This window comes from Melanotaenia boesemani, chromosome 21 (assembly GCF_017639745.1).
Source record: "Melanotaenia boesemani isolate fMelBoe1 chromosome 21, fMelBoe1.pri, whole genome shotgun sequence".
In the NCBI taxonomy this organism is placed as follows: domain Eukaryota; kingdom Metazoa; phylum Chordata; class Actinopteri; order Atheriniformes; family Melanotaeniidae; genus Melanotaenia; species Melanotaenia boesemani.
Window position 1 is genome coordinate 25,252,521 of NC_055702.1, and position 13,255 is coordinate 25,265,775.

At 40.2% G+C, this 13,255-nt stretch overlaps 2 protein-coding genes across 4 annotated transcripts in view; one reads left to right on the top strand and one right to left on the bottom strand.

Moving 5' to 3' along the window:
• Positions 1–10,885, top strand: part of LOC121632106 (growth arrest-specific protein 7-like) — an 83,569-nt gene extending 72,684 nt beyond the window's left edge. For both annotated transcript variants that reach the window (XM_041973295.1, XM_041973296.1), the window contains 3 exons: positions 4,934–5,013; positions 5,090–5,188; positions 8,132–10,885. In XM_041973295.1, the coding sequence (XP_041829229.1) occupies positions 4,934–5,013; positions 5,090–5,188; positions 8,132–8,245 (293 nt within the window). In that variant the 3' untranslated portion in view covers positions 8,246–10,885. The remainder of the gene's footprint in view (positions 1–4,933; positions 5,014–5,089; positions 5,189–8,131) is intronic.
• On the bottom strand, positions 10,860–12,786 carry LOC121632109. 2 transcript variants are annotated; one of them, XR_006008875.1, is made up of 4 exons: positions 12,534–12,786; positions 12,100–12,373; positions 11,597–11,981; positions 10,860–11,517 (listed from the first exon to the last, which is right to left on the bottom strand). XR_006008875.1 is itself a non-coding variant. In XM_041973300.1 (3 exons), exons 1-3 carry the CDS (start codon positions 12,662–12,664, stop codon positions 11,715–11,717), a joined length of 672 nt encoding a protein of 223 aa, XP_041829234.1. In that variant the 5' UTR covers positions 12,665–12,785; the 3' UTR covers positions 11,522–11,714. The 2 variants fall into 2 exon arrangements, 1 of the variants encoding a protein (XP_041829234.1); XM_041973300.1 differs by lacking the exon at positions 10,860–11,517 and having other exon boundaries at positions 11,522–11,981; positions 12,534–12,785.
• Between the last annotated feature and the right edge of the window lie 469 nt (positions 12,787–13,255).

Genomic DNA, 13,255 nt, shown 5'->3' on the forward strand with positions numbered 1-13,255 from the left:
CGGCCCCTAACTTAAATTTTTAGGAGCGAAAGCAGAAAATTTAGTGGCACACACTGAAATTGCCTTGCAAAGCAAATATTCACATTTCCTCTCATTTTCACTGTATTAGTGATAAATACTTGAACAATAAATTCAGAAATTACAGTGTTTACAATTCACATTTTATTGGGCAGCAGTTAAAAAAAAATCTTACTGGCCGCGCTAATACAAAACAAGCAGCCTCAAAACTTGTCAAATCAGATCAGATTTGATGATTTGATTTGATTTTCACTTTGTATTCGAAGCAGAACAGCAGCTTTGTCACCATCATCCCCCATAGGGCATGGTATGACTGGTCTATGTAGTTCCTGGCAAAAACAGCTTTAGGGACTGATACTCCTTATCTGGAATAATAAATTCCCCCAAGACCCGCCTCTTTCCACAAATAAGCCAATCACAGTGCTCTTTCGTTCCCGCTCACACGCACATCGGCTGTCGTCTTCTTTGTTGGTGTTTGTCTCCTTTTCTCGTATTAAAGTTAGTGTGTCAACAAACCAGCAGCTAATAAACCCCAAATTTCCCTGAGGACTCTCCAAAGGGGTTAATAAAGTATTTCTATTCTATTCTAATTTGTGCATTACTGTGAAGTACTGGGCTGAAGAGGGGAGCAGAAGTTTGTTAGCAACAAAATAAATGATAACTACTACAAGAAAACGACCGGCAAATATATTGGTCGCCATTGTGCGAGTGGATGAAAAATTCACTCACATTTTAGTCGCAAAATGCGACCATTTCGTTGCAGTCTGGAGCCCTGAGCACTACACAGTATAAGAAAAGCAAAACATGAAAACAAGATTTTGAAAGTGAGAATGTTTGAATAACATGATTTTATAGATCACCATGACATACCATGTGATCTTAAATACTAAGTTAAAAATCTAAAATCAAATGTTTCCCTCAAATGCAATGAGTAAAACTAGAATTTACTAAAACTAATGTGTTTGCATAGATTTAAAAACCTTCTCCAGTTGTTGGTGTACCTCATGGTTCCATGTTGGGTCTTCTGTTTTTTTAGTTTCAATTTCCTGAAGTTTATTTACCTGCTTTAAACCATTAGATAAATTGCTATGCTGATGACACAATCATTTATCTTCAAATGAAAAATACAAAGCCAGTTACAGAAGACCTATCAGTTTAATCCCTAACATTTCTAACTGTTTTTTGCCGTTTAGCATAAATAAATTTGTCTGTTTTTCAAAAATGTAAAAAAAAGAGATTAATACCCAGATGTTACAGTAGTGTGTATGTGTTAGTACTTCAGTGTAATATTTGGATACACAACTTACTTTGAAAAACAAGTACTGCAAGTTCTTTACTTACATAATAAAATTATGAAAGATCAAAATTTCTTCACTATTTTCTATAGATGACTCTTCTAATTTGGAAGTCTGTGGTACAAATCTTGAAGTTTACAGTCTTAATGTAACAAAAAAAATTTACACAGTTAAAATACAGTGGATGACACTCAAAAATCTCAAAATTCATTGAAAAACACCAAATCTCATGTCGAGAGAACAATCTCAGCAAAAATAATCTCACTGAATGCTCCTCACAACTAAACTAATATTCTAAACAGAGCTTTATTTGTTTTTAAATAAAGTTGTCATTTCTTTAAACAGCTTAGAAAGTGGTTTGGTTTTCAGCCTTTTCAGATAACATGCTGCTGATCACAAACAGGAAAAAACAGACTGATGTCAGACTGAATGAATAAACAAGAATCTGCTTAAAAAACAAAACAGAACCAAACAAAGTAGTGAAGACTTGTTTTGTTAGTGAGGTGGAGTGGAAAACAGCAGCAGTCCGGCTGGTTGGCTTTTAATAGTTGTGAAAACCTGAGGAAAGTGGCCAGCTGAAAGCAAACAGATGTAAACTCTCCGCCAAAGTGTGATATCACAAGTCGACAGAACATGCTGTCACACACCAGTACGAACCCTCCATCCCAACACAGCCATCCCTCCTCCATGCTGCTTACACAACCAGAAGAAATAAAAGAACAGCAGCAGTAGTAGCTGATTGTGCAGAGAGGAAGCTGATACCAAAACAACTAAAGCACAGCATCTGTCTGCTCATAACAAAGTCTCATTATCACTGCGAATCCTGGTGGAATATACACAGACTTTATATCTCTGTACCACAGAGATTCCTTTACATTTTATGCCAGCCATTGAATTCTGTAAATATCCTTTTAGAAAGCTTGTTAGTTTAGGTATTTAATAAAACGTCTTGGTGCATATTAAGAGCTGCAACACCATCAGCAGCTCCCCTGAGTTTCTAAGCACATCCTGAGCTGACCTGTGAGAAGACCCTGTTTACCGCAAACTGTGCTGCAACTTTGATGTCCTACAATGCAGGCCCGACTCTCATTTTTACTTTTAACTAAACAAATGCTGCCCTCACAGAATACAAAACATGACTGGAGAAGTTTTAGCTTGCAAACATACCAGATGTTCATTGTTCATGGCAGAGTTTTGAGTAAATGTCAGTAAAATACAGTTTTAAGACATTTGCAGTTAACACTACAGAACTCTTTAAACAAAGTGTAATGTACAAAAAACACCTTCTAGTTCTTAATACAACATCACATGACCAGGAATTTTTTTTTACAACAAACTGAGCCCAAATGCAGAAAAGTCCGCCTTTACTACTTCTACAGGAATTATAGGACGTATCAGCTAGGAACAGCTAATCAGTATGTTCAGTGTGTGAATGTGATGTATGTTGTAAAGTACTATATAAATATGGACCATTTACTGTTCACGTAGGATTTTGAGAAGTATTGTGTGATTGGTCGGACATTTGAGGTGGGCGTGGTCAGTGAAAGGCATGAAGTGGAAAGATGTCCACTTTCCACTGATACAAAGTTGTGAGTTTCAAGGTCGTGAGATAGTGTAAAGATTTGCACAACACACGTGGCATACAAAGACAAGGACACTGCTGCCCTGCCACAAAGTTTGCTTCCTTTTTTTGGGGGGGGGGGGGGCTACAGCTTACTACTTATATAAATACATCAGGACTCTTTGGTCACATTCTCCCGATCCAACAAACTTTCCAGATTTCTGTGTTCAAGAAAATTAATAAAAGGTCCCCTGATTTTTTTAGATAGATGTTAAGAGCCTCTTTTATATTTTGGTAATATTTTTTACTCAGATTTATTGATAACTTTAAACTTGGTAACTTGTGGGTTACAGCAGTTTGTAGGATTTAGCACCGTTATTGCAGATTTTGAACTATTTTGTATCCCGAGAATGTTCCAAATTTCTTTATAAGTTCTAATAGAGCTGGAATAGATTTCTTAAGATTTTTAAGAAAAACAAAAACATCATCTGCATACAAAGCAATACAGTGTTCTGTTTGACCTATACTGTAGATATACCTGAGATTTCTGCGTGAGATCGTACAGCTATGGCTAGAGGTTCTATTGCAATAGTGAACAGAAGTGACGACAAGGGGCATTCTTGTTGACATCCTTTACGTATCACAATTGGTTTTGAAATCATATTAGCAAGTATCTCGGCACTGGGGTCAGTGTATAGCAATTTAACCCTTTTACAAAAGGTTTGACCAAATCCAAAATGTTTAAGTGCCTTGAAGTTTGTTTAGTACGAGCTCACAGGGTCAGCTGTTCACTGCACACAAAACACGGACACCCCCTCCTGCCGCCGTAATACCCACCCCGTTGCAGATGAAACTTCTCGTGGAGTATGAATTGACTGAACCAAAAACAAACATTTTTCTTCTTCTTGCAGCCTTAAGAGCAATAACAAAGTTCTCGCTTCTTGCAGAGTATGTAACAAGCTTGAAAGATCATCATCAGATCATGAAAAGCATAAGTTTTGCCAGTTTTTGGTTTGCAGCATTCAGGTCTGTGTTAACACAGTGCCAAGGAGGAAAGACATCAGCAATTATCTTAGAGAAACATCTGTTGACCATCAATCTGTGAAGGGTTATAAGGTTATTTCTAAACTAGAGAGAAAGAAAACATTCACAATAGCTGCCAATCTTCCCAGGATTGGATGTCCCAGCAAGTTCAGGCTGAGATTAGACTGTGCAATGCTCAGATAATCTCATTAAAAAAAGAAAAAAGCCAAGAGTTGCATCTCAGACTCTCCAGGCCCTGTTTAGCATGTTAAATGTTAAAGTTCATGAAAGAACAACTAGAAAAAGACTGAACCAGTATGGCTGGTCTGGAAGAGTTGCAGGAGAAAACCTCTTCTCTCTAAAAGGAACATGGCAGTCCAGACCTCAACCTGACTGAATTGCTTACAGGGAGCTGCAAGCCTCAATGACCTAAAGCAACGTTGCTCCACATCCACGTGGGACTGAACGTCATACAGGAAATGATAACCTAATACTATTGCTGCTAAAGGTGGTTTCACAAGCTGCTTGCGTTTTTTTTACACACTGCTTCTGCATTTTCTCAGTTTTAGTTGAATTAACATGAACTCAGTTAAAGTTTTGGCCTTATTTTAGACTTTCTCAGGATCAGATTTCTTACTATTTGATGGAAGATGGAGTTAAAAACTAATTTAGACCCAACTGAGGTGTTTTGGGAAAATTCAAACCTCAAGCATATTAGGCAGGTGTGTTTGTCATGTTTCATTAACATAATTTCCTCTCTGATCTAATCCCCTTTTTGATTAGTGTTTGTTTGCTTGTCAGCAGGATACAAACTGAGGCATTAATAAAATACACTGTAATCTTTTCCAATCATGTATCATAATGACAGTCATCATTACAGATCCTCTGTTTTGTGTTAATCACATCAGCTGATTATTGTAGGAAACGTCTGCCATGGTGAAATGCTTGTGTTGCTGCACCACCTGCTGGACGTACTGTGTATTACAGTTCGGCCAGCACAGATACCTGAACCTGTTGTTTTTCTTTTCTGTGTCAGGAGACGATCTCAAGCGCTGCGTTGACCTTTATAATCAGTCGCAGTCCAAATGGTTTGAGGAGATTGTCACCACCAGTTTGGTAAGGACCTGTATGTGTGTTTAATGTGGAAGTGTAGGATCAAATGCAGATTTGTCTGACTTCCTGTCCTCTTCAGGAGCTGGAGAGGCTGGAGATGGAGCGGGTGGAGATGATCAGGCAGCACCTCTGTCAGTACACAACCCTTCGGCACGAGACGGACATGTTTAACCAAAGTGTGAGTAAAAATTCAACGACTGCTGCACAGCAAATGCAAACTGGATGAAGTGAAGGTTTCAGAGTCCCTGAAACCTTGAACAGGAAGAAGGACATCATGAAGCTACACAGAAAACATCATTTAGGCTGCAACATATATGTCTCTTAACATGTCCTGATTGCATTTAATCTTCATTTAACAGTTTTTTTTAAACTATTCCTCTTTGGCATGACTGAGTTTAATAGTTCAAGTTTGTCTTATGGATCATAAACACTATAAAATATAATCCCTAAAAAGCTGTCTAAAAACCAAATAAAAACAGAATACAAGTTTTCTAAAACTCATCTAAACATATTTTTTTACCAGTAGAACATAAACAACATATCAGATGTTAAAACTGAGACAGCTAGAATCCTGCATCAGACCAGAATGGGACAACATTCCTCTCCTAAACCTCCAGCAACTGGTCTCCTCACTTCCCAGATGTTTACAGACATGTTAGAAGAAGCGGGGATGCCAACAGATTCACTATCAGCTCATATTTTCCATGAAATGGTAAAAATGTCTCAGTTTCAACCTCTGATATGTTCTTCTACTGGGAATAAAACATGAGTTGATGAGATTGGAAATCGTTGCATTCTGATTTTTATTGGCATTTTACAGAGTTCTGACTTTTTTGGAATCGGGTTGTAGAATAAATGTAAATTCTATAACTGCTGAAATTAGTTTGAATATGTAATCACCTACATAACAAATGATAAATTGAATATAAAAGTGTTGATGGTGTGGAATATGTACATATGTAAAAGAAAAAGTCAAATCAACTGTAGCCAACTATCACGTAGCTCCAGGTACAGCATACCAGTAGTTACAGTATGGTAAATAGTCTGTATTTATTTAGCTCTTTTACTGTACCTGGAATGATACCCGAAGCATTTTACATCACATTCACACACTGATGGCAGAAGCTGCCATGCAAGGCACTCGACCACGACCCATCAGGAGCAATTCAGGGTTCGTTGTCTTGCTCAGGGACATGAGCCCGACAAGCCGAGGATCGAACAGGCAACCCTCAGGCTACAAGACGACCACTCTAACCACTGAGCCACGCCGCCCCAACAATACTTCAAAGACCAGTTAGACCAGTGAATCTGGAGAAAATGAGCTTTGACTATGATCAGAAGCCCATTTTCTCATGATCTGGCAACGTAATTATGTCTTACCAAAGAGAAGTCTTCAACTAAAACAACTTCAGCTATAATCAGCTATTATATCTCTGGTTTTATGTGGTCCATCAGTGTGAAAGAAAAACTGGGAGAGTTTCAGTAACCCTACGCCCGAGTGCGTGAGCACAATTCACTGGCATCAGCTGCACCAACCCTACCATACGCAGACACCCCACAAGTATTAATCCAGGTTTACACGTACACAGTATTGGAAGTAACAGTATTTTATAGACAAATCATTTATTTGGAAAGTATCTGGTTACTTTAGAATCATGTTAGAGTTGACCAGCTAGACAGTGAGTGGAGAAACTGGTACCAGTGATCCTGATGAGAAGGATGCTCCTACTTCTGTGAACACAGTCCTGATATCTGATCAGCAGACGTTAGTCAGTCTCAGACTGACTCTCCATCCATTCTTCTTTTCCTTTTTATAACAGCAAGTGAGGCGAAGCCTTTTCATTGTAGAGTCTTACAGTTTACAGGTTATTCAGAGACATTCACCTTTGATCTGTGATCACGCCGGCATGACCAGATAATGTGTCTTCATCTCAACACCGCAACAGAAAACCTGGAGAAACCTGGAGAACTCAAAGTTCAGATCTGAAACTGTCTCTGTTTTTTTGTCTGATGTTGATGGACTGTAAAAAAACAAGAGATATGATGGTTTGAATGTGATAAAAACATGATCTGTAATTTACAGATTACTCAGAGCATCACTTTTCAATTGGTTAATATCAGAAAAGTCTTCAGTCACAGTTTGAGAACTATGGCTCAGCATCTAGTCCAGGGTTAGAAGTTTAACTGAGATAACACCCCCACCTAGTGGAGAAATGGAGAATTACATCGCTGCAGTTTTGGCGTTACATGTTTTATACTGTTATCAAACAAACGTACACTGAAGTCTTCACATTTTATAGAAAAAATACATTTATAAAGAGTGTAGATTGTAGAGGAGGCTCAGCAGTCCGTAACGTCTGATGCTTTTCTTTCTGACATTAAAATCTGAGTGGCCCCAAACTTTCCTTAAATCTAATGACAGCAAATCAGAGGTCATTTTGTTTGATCCCCCAGCTTCTGTCTCTTCTGTTCATTCTAGTCTTGGTCATTTTTTAAGATAATATTACCCAAACTTTTAGAAATCTAGGAGTAATATTTCATTCTTACCTTAGTTTTAAAGCTCAGTTCAAACATGTACTATTGTTCAGTCGTGTTATTTTTAAAGTTAAAACCAGCTTGTTTCTTTCGATTGACTTACAAAAAGTTATAAATGTTTTTGTCTATTCTGGCCTTAACTCCACTAACTCGCGGTACTTGTATCAGTCAGGGCTGCTGGTGTGTAATTAATTCAAAGCGCTGCCTCAAGACTCATTACTGGTTCTATAAAGTATGTTCACATCACTGCTGTGCTGTTTCCCTTCACTGACTTCCTGTTAGATTTCATGTTAAATATTCCTAATCACCTACAAATCCTTCAGTGTCCTCGATCTAGATTAACTGACCTGGTATGCTTCCTCGCGACCACTGAGAGCCAGAGATAGAGACGTACTGTCTCCAGATTAGCATTAGAGAGTGTTTTAAATAAAGTTTTACTATTACTGTATTAGTAATATTAAAAAGTTTCTGTACAAATACACAAGTCACCAACAGAGGGCGCCAAAGAGCCACCTCTTAGTGAAGTAAACATGAGGTTTGACCCTCACAAATCCTCAAAAGTGACAGCTGTTAAATCTTCTTTCAGACTATGGAGCCGGTGGACCAGCTGCTGCAGTGTGTGGACCCGACCAAAGACAGAGAGCTGTGGGTACGGGAGAATAAGACTGGCGAGATCAGGCCCGTAAATGTCGAAATCTGACCAATCTGAGCTCTCACCTGGACACCGTGACCCAGGTGGGCCCGAGTCCAAGGACATGACTGAGAGATGAGGTCTGTGTTGGGATAATTTCTCCTCCACACACCGATCCCCACGAGTCCTAGCAGACTGACGAAGAGCTCACTGGTTGTGGACGTCCTGACAACCACCTGACGAGGATCACGTCAGTATTTGGGGGAGATTTTGTGAGAACTCTGAGGGATGAAGATGACGGGTGTAGTCTTGTATTTATAAAATGATGCTCAGCACACAAAGGTGGGAACTGTGAGTGTGAATTCTTTTCTAAAGGATACTCGGGTGAGGCGAATGATGAAGTAGTAGCAAAGGTGACTATTAAACGTGTCTAAATGTTGAATAGCTTTACGTCATGCAGCAGTGTAATGCAATGTAATACATAGAAACTGCAATGATTTAACAGATGCTGCTAAGCTAAATCCAGTTACACCAATGAGTGTTGCTATGTTACTGTGTAGCAGAATAAGGATAAAGCACCATAATACTACTGTCTGTCTACAAGTGTTGACTGTTTGCTAAGCCCCACACCCTTTAGCTACTGATGCAACAGTTTTCTTTCAAAGCAGAAGACACGAAAAACAAAAAATAAGAAAAACATCCACATGTATGTGTGTTTATGAGTCATCTGCTCCTATAAATTACAGATAAATTACAATCACGCGATTTGTGCAGGCTCACGTACTTCTGGTGGACAAAGTGGTGTCAAACAAACAAAAATGGCTAATGTGCAGGAATGTGGAGACATTATTTTCACTGTGAGTTCATGCAAATTAAAAACATTAAGCTATTTGATGGCACAGATACTCACAGGTCATCCAAAGATTTAAGTTTGTAGTTGGAGAAATATCCATCAGTTTAGTTCTCGATATGTTGAACTGCTTGGTGCTTCAGATGAGCTTCTACGAGACCAAGCAGATAAAAACATGGACAAGCTTGAAAATCTAGAAATGAATGGGTGAAAGTAAGTGGGACTATGACCATAAGATCATGACGAATCCTGCATATTTCTGCTCCTCTAAGCACATGAGTTGGGTTTTTTGAGTGCTACAGGACCAACTGCTTCACTGTGTCATAGACTCTTCGTAGTGGCCGAGTCCATGTTGTCATCATCGGAAAGATTGCTGGGAAATCCTGGAAAGCTAAAACCTTTAGCGCAACATCCTTGCTGAGAAACACAATAATAGTAATAAGTTTAACTTTATTATTCCTGATGGGAAAATTCTGCCCTGCATTTTACCCATCTCTAGTAGATTTCATTAGAGTGTGCTGCCACGTTTCAGTGGAGCAGTTGGGGGGTTAAAGGCCTTGCTCAGGAGTCCATAGTTGTTTACCTCTGTTTGCTCTCAAGGGACTCAAACCCCGGTCCTCCACACCCTCACTCACCTCTGTAACCACTAGGCTACCACTACCACAGTTCTTGAAAATGAAATGAAACAGCAATTTTCAAGAAAGCGACAATGGTTTTTATCACCCCATCAGCTTCAAAGCCCCACTGCTGAACTGTGCCTCTCAGACGAAATGCTCCATACCCATCTTTAGCGTAGAACATAAATGGGCCTTAGTTCACCAACTGTCTGGCATCCTTCCTCTTCTCTGAGCTCCATCCTTGGCTCATTTCACTTTTTATGGCTTCATGTGGAACCCTGAAGTAACCGTAACCACGTTTACAATTTGAACCAGTGGAACAACAGAAACAACACAAACATGAGGCATTTTCCACATCCAAAACACATTTTGTGCCACACACGCACACATTCTGGTCTAAAATGAGCTAGCTTTGACCAACACTTAATGTTACCCACAACTAATGATGTGGATTTGACGTCATATAAGCAAAAAGCCCATTTTACTTCTTCAGGATTCACTTCTAGTAAGCTGAACTATTTCAACTTCTGCAGTGTCAAAGGCGGCAGTGTGTGCCAGAAAGTTGGATCAATGAAAGAGAACATGCTAACAAAGCATTAGCTCGACAGTCAAACTGATATTTCAACAGAACATCTGAAAACTTTATCATTTTATTTAGCGAACATGAAATGCCTTTTTTTCCATTATTAGGGTGGCTCTGCCATGGCTATATAAATACATAGTTAGCCTCATAGCATAACTGCCTGAGTCGTATTTAGGCGAAATTGTGATATCTGTCTAACTGTACTCTCCTAATACAGCTGAATTACTGCGCATCATTACATATAAAACCTTAAAACATTACTTTTATAGCAATTATGCTATGAGGCTAATAGCACATTTCACAAAACTGGCAAAACAGTGAGTATTAGCATTCCTTTTGCTGCTAATCTTTCTAAAAATAATTTCCCTTCAGCAAACACTGGCGTGAATTAGCCTAAATATCCGATGGAAATATGGACCAAACAGTCACAATAAGTGGAAATTCAGTTATACAGTTTTTCTCTATTGCTTAAACACATTTCACGATACTGCCCTCACTTTTCACAAAACTCTAAACACAAAACACTTTTCTAAAGCTACGTACACTAAACCTCACAGTTTCTTTTCAAAACCAACCCATCACACCAAAACAGTTGCTCATATGCTCAAAAGCAAACCCATCACACCAAAACAGTTGCTCATATGCTCAAAAACAAACTCTGACACCAAAATACCACTCAAGGCCTGCAAAAATGTAAACACTACTGAGCATCATTAACCACATTACCAAAAAAATTGAAAGCACAATTTTCACAGTGTGAGACTGTTCTTTTTACAGTTTCACAACTGCCAGGATGCATTTGAGCAACCCTTATTTATTCTCAAATATGTTTTGGGCATTTTCTATAGATTTGTGCATTTCATGGGAATAGTTACATAATGCAGAAAATGCAGTAATATCACAACTCAATGCAAAAATGAGTACTAAACTCCATGGAGGATCCATTACACACAATAGATACTGTACAGTAACAATTGAGAACACAATGTTCAGGGTGCGATTTCTTTTATTACAGTACGTTGAAAATTGACACAGTATGTTGTATGTTGACACCGAAATCATGGAGAGGCATCACGTCGTCGGGCTGGGTCGGGCCACAGGACCTCATCAACGTCACAGGCAATATTGTCCATAGCCAAACAACGTGGGAAGAATGCCCTGGCATGCCGCACCCAGCCTTGGAACGCCTCCACAGCCACATCACAGGCCAGGTCCATAGCCCTGAGAAGGTTCTCTCTAGTGTAAGGTTGGCGGTCATAGACCTTCCACCGCCATGCTGAGAAGAACTCCTCTATTGAGTTTAGGAACGGAGTGTAGGGTGGCAGACACACATTAATGAATTGCTGATTGATGTTAAACCACTCTCTGACCTGGATGCTGCGATGGAAGCTAACATTGTCCCAGAGGATGACGTATATGGGAAGATCAGCTGGCCCAGGAATCTGCTGGTCGTGGTGATCTGCTGGCCGAGCATTCAGGTGGTCATTGTCATGCAAAACATCTGAGCTCTCCTAGGAAGGTGAGGAGACGCTCAGTGTTGTAGGCACCAAGTTCAGCATGCCGGTGGAGAAGCCCTCTAGAACTCATGGCAGCGCAGAGAGTGATGTTTCCTCCACGTTGGCCGGGCACATCAACGATAGCTCTCTGTCCTATGATGTTACGGCCTCTCCTCCTCCTTTTTGTGAGGTTGAAGCCAGCCTCATCCACAAATATAAATTCATGGGGTCTGGCCATGGACTCCAACTGGAACATCCTCTGTGGAAACAAATAGCGTTTTCAGGTGTTCAGAAAGACAGTCAATAGAGCACATTACAGTACGACAGTATAGTATTGTATGTAAAGTACTGTAGGCCATGGATTGTACTGTACTTACTTGCACATACTGGTGACGGAGGTGTTTTATTCTTCCAGAGTTGCGCTCAAAGGGTACCCTATAGGCCTGCTTCATTCTTACTCTCTGGCGCTTGAGGACTCTGTCTATGGTTGTCAGGCTGACATTGTCAATGGTCGGAAAGTTCAAATTGTCACCAATGATCCTCTCCCGTAGTCTGATCACATTGTTCTCCCGAACCATATCCACAATGAGGACCTCTTGGGCTGGTGTGAATCTGGAAGCCCTCCCACCTGCAAATGGCAATCTTTCAACTCTAGAGAAACAAACATAGTCATTTGGTCAGAAATGGTCCTTGCAGTACACACTTTTACTGTAACCATGATTGCACTTGTCTGTATGTAGGTGCACTCCACTATACTACTGTATACTGTGAATATCTAGTGTAGTGACTAAAAAACTACTACATACAGTACCTGTTGTGTTCTCTGAAGGCCCGAATAATGGTGCTCACTGAGAATCTGCTGAGGTTTGGTTGGACTCGTTGTCCCTCTTCGGTCATTGTCATGCCGTGGACAATGACGTGGTCAATGACTGTTGCTCTCATTTCATCTGTAATGAAAATGCGTTGTCTTGCTTGCCCTCCTTCTCCTCTCGCTCCTTGGCCTGCTCCTCTTTGGACTGCTTCTCGCCCTCCTTGGCCCACTCCTCGGCCCGCTCCTCTCCCTCCTTGACCTGCTCCTCTCCCTCCTCGGCCCGCTCCTCTCCCTCCTCGGCCCGCTCCTCTGCCTCCTTGACCTGCTCCTCTCCCTCCTCGGCCCGCTCCTCTGCCTCCTCTGACACAAACTCCTCTCCCTTCTCTGACACAAACTCCTCTTCTTCTGTCTTCATCATCCATTTTTGTTTTTGAACTTTCAGCAAACTGCACTGACTTATATAGGTGTGGTCACATCATTTGCAATAGGTGTTTTCAATTATGAGTCGTTGTGTTTACTGATTGGCACCAGGTATGTTCATTGTGTTCAAGTTTTGCTGATTGTGGGTAGCATTTTGCATCACATGAGCTTCACAATGCATATTGGAGCAGAGTTATATGCAAAATGTGTTTTAGCACGGCAATTTTTGTTTTGAGTTTTGAGAAAAAGGGGATGGGTTTTGTGAACAGTGTCTACAGGTGAATTGTGTTTGTGGTTGTGGC

Bases quoted from the DNA above. Each gene is read 5' to 3' on its own strand.
- LOC121632109 (XM_041973300.1), bottom strand. From the start codon at position 12,664: ATGAGAGCAACAGTCATTGACCACGTCATTGTCCACGGCATGACAATG. The intron at 12,374-12,533 runs GTACTGTATGTA...TTGTTTCTCTAG, and splicing joins GCCTTCAGAGAACACAACAG to AGTTGAAAGATTGCCATTTG. The intron at 11,982-12,099 runs GTAAGTACAGTA...TTGTTTCCACAG, and splicing joins TCCGTCACCAGTATGTGCAA to AGGATGTTCCAGTTGGAGTC.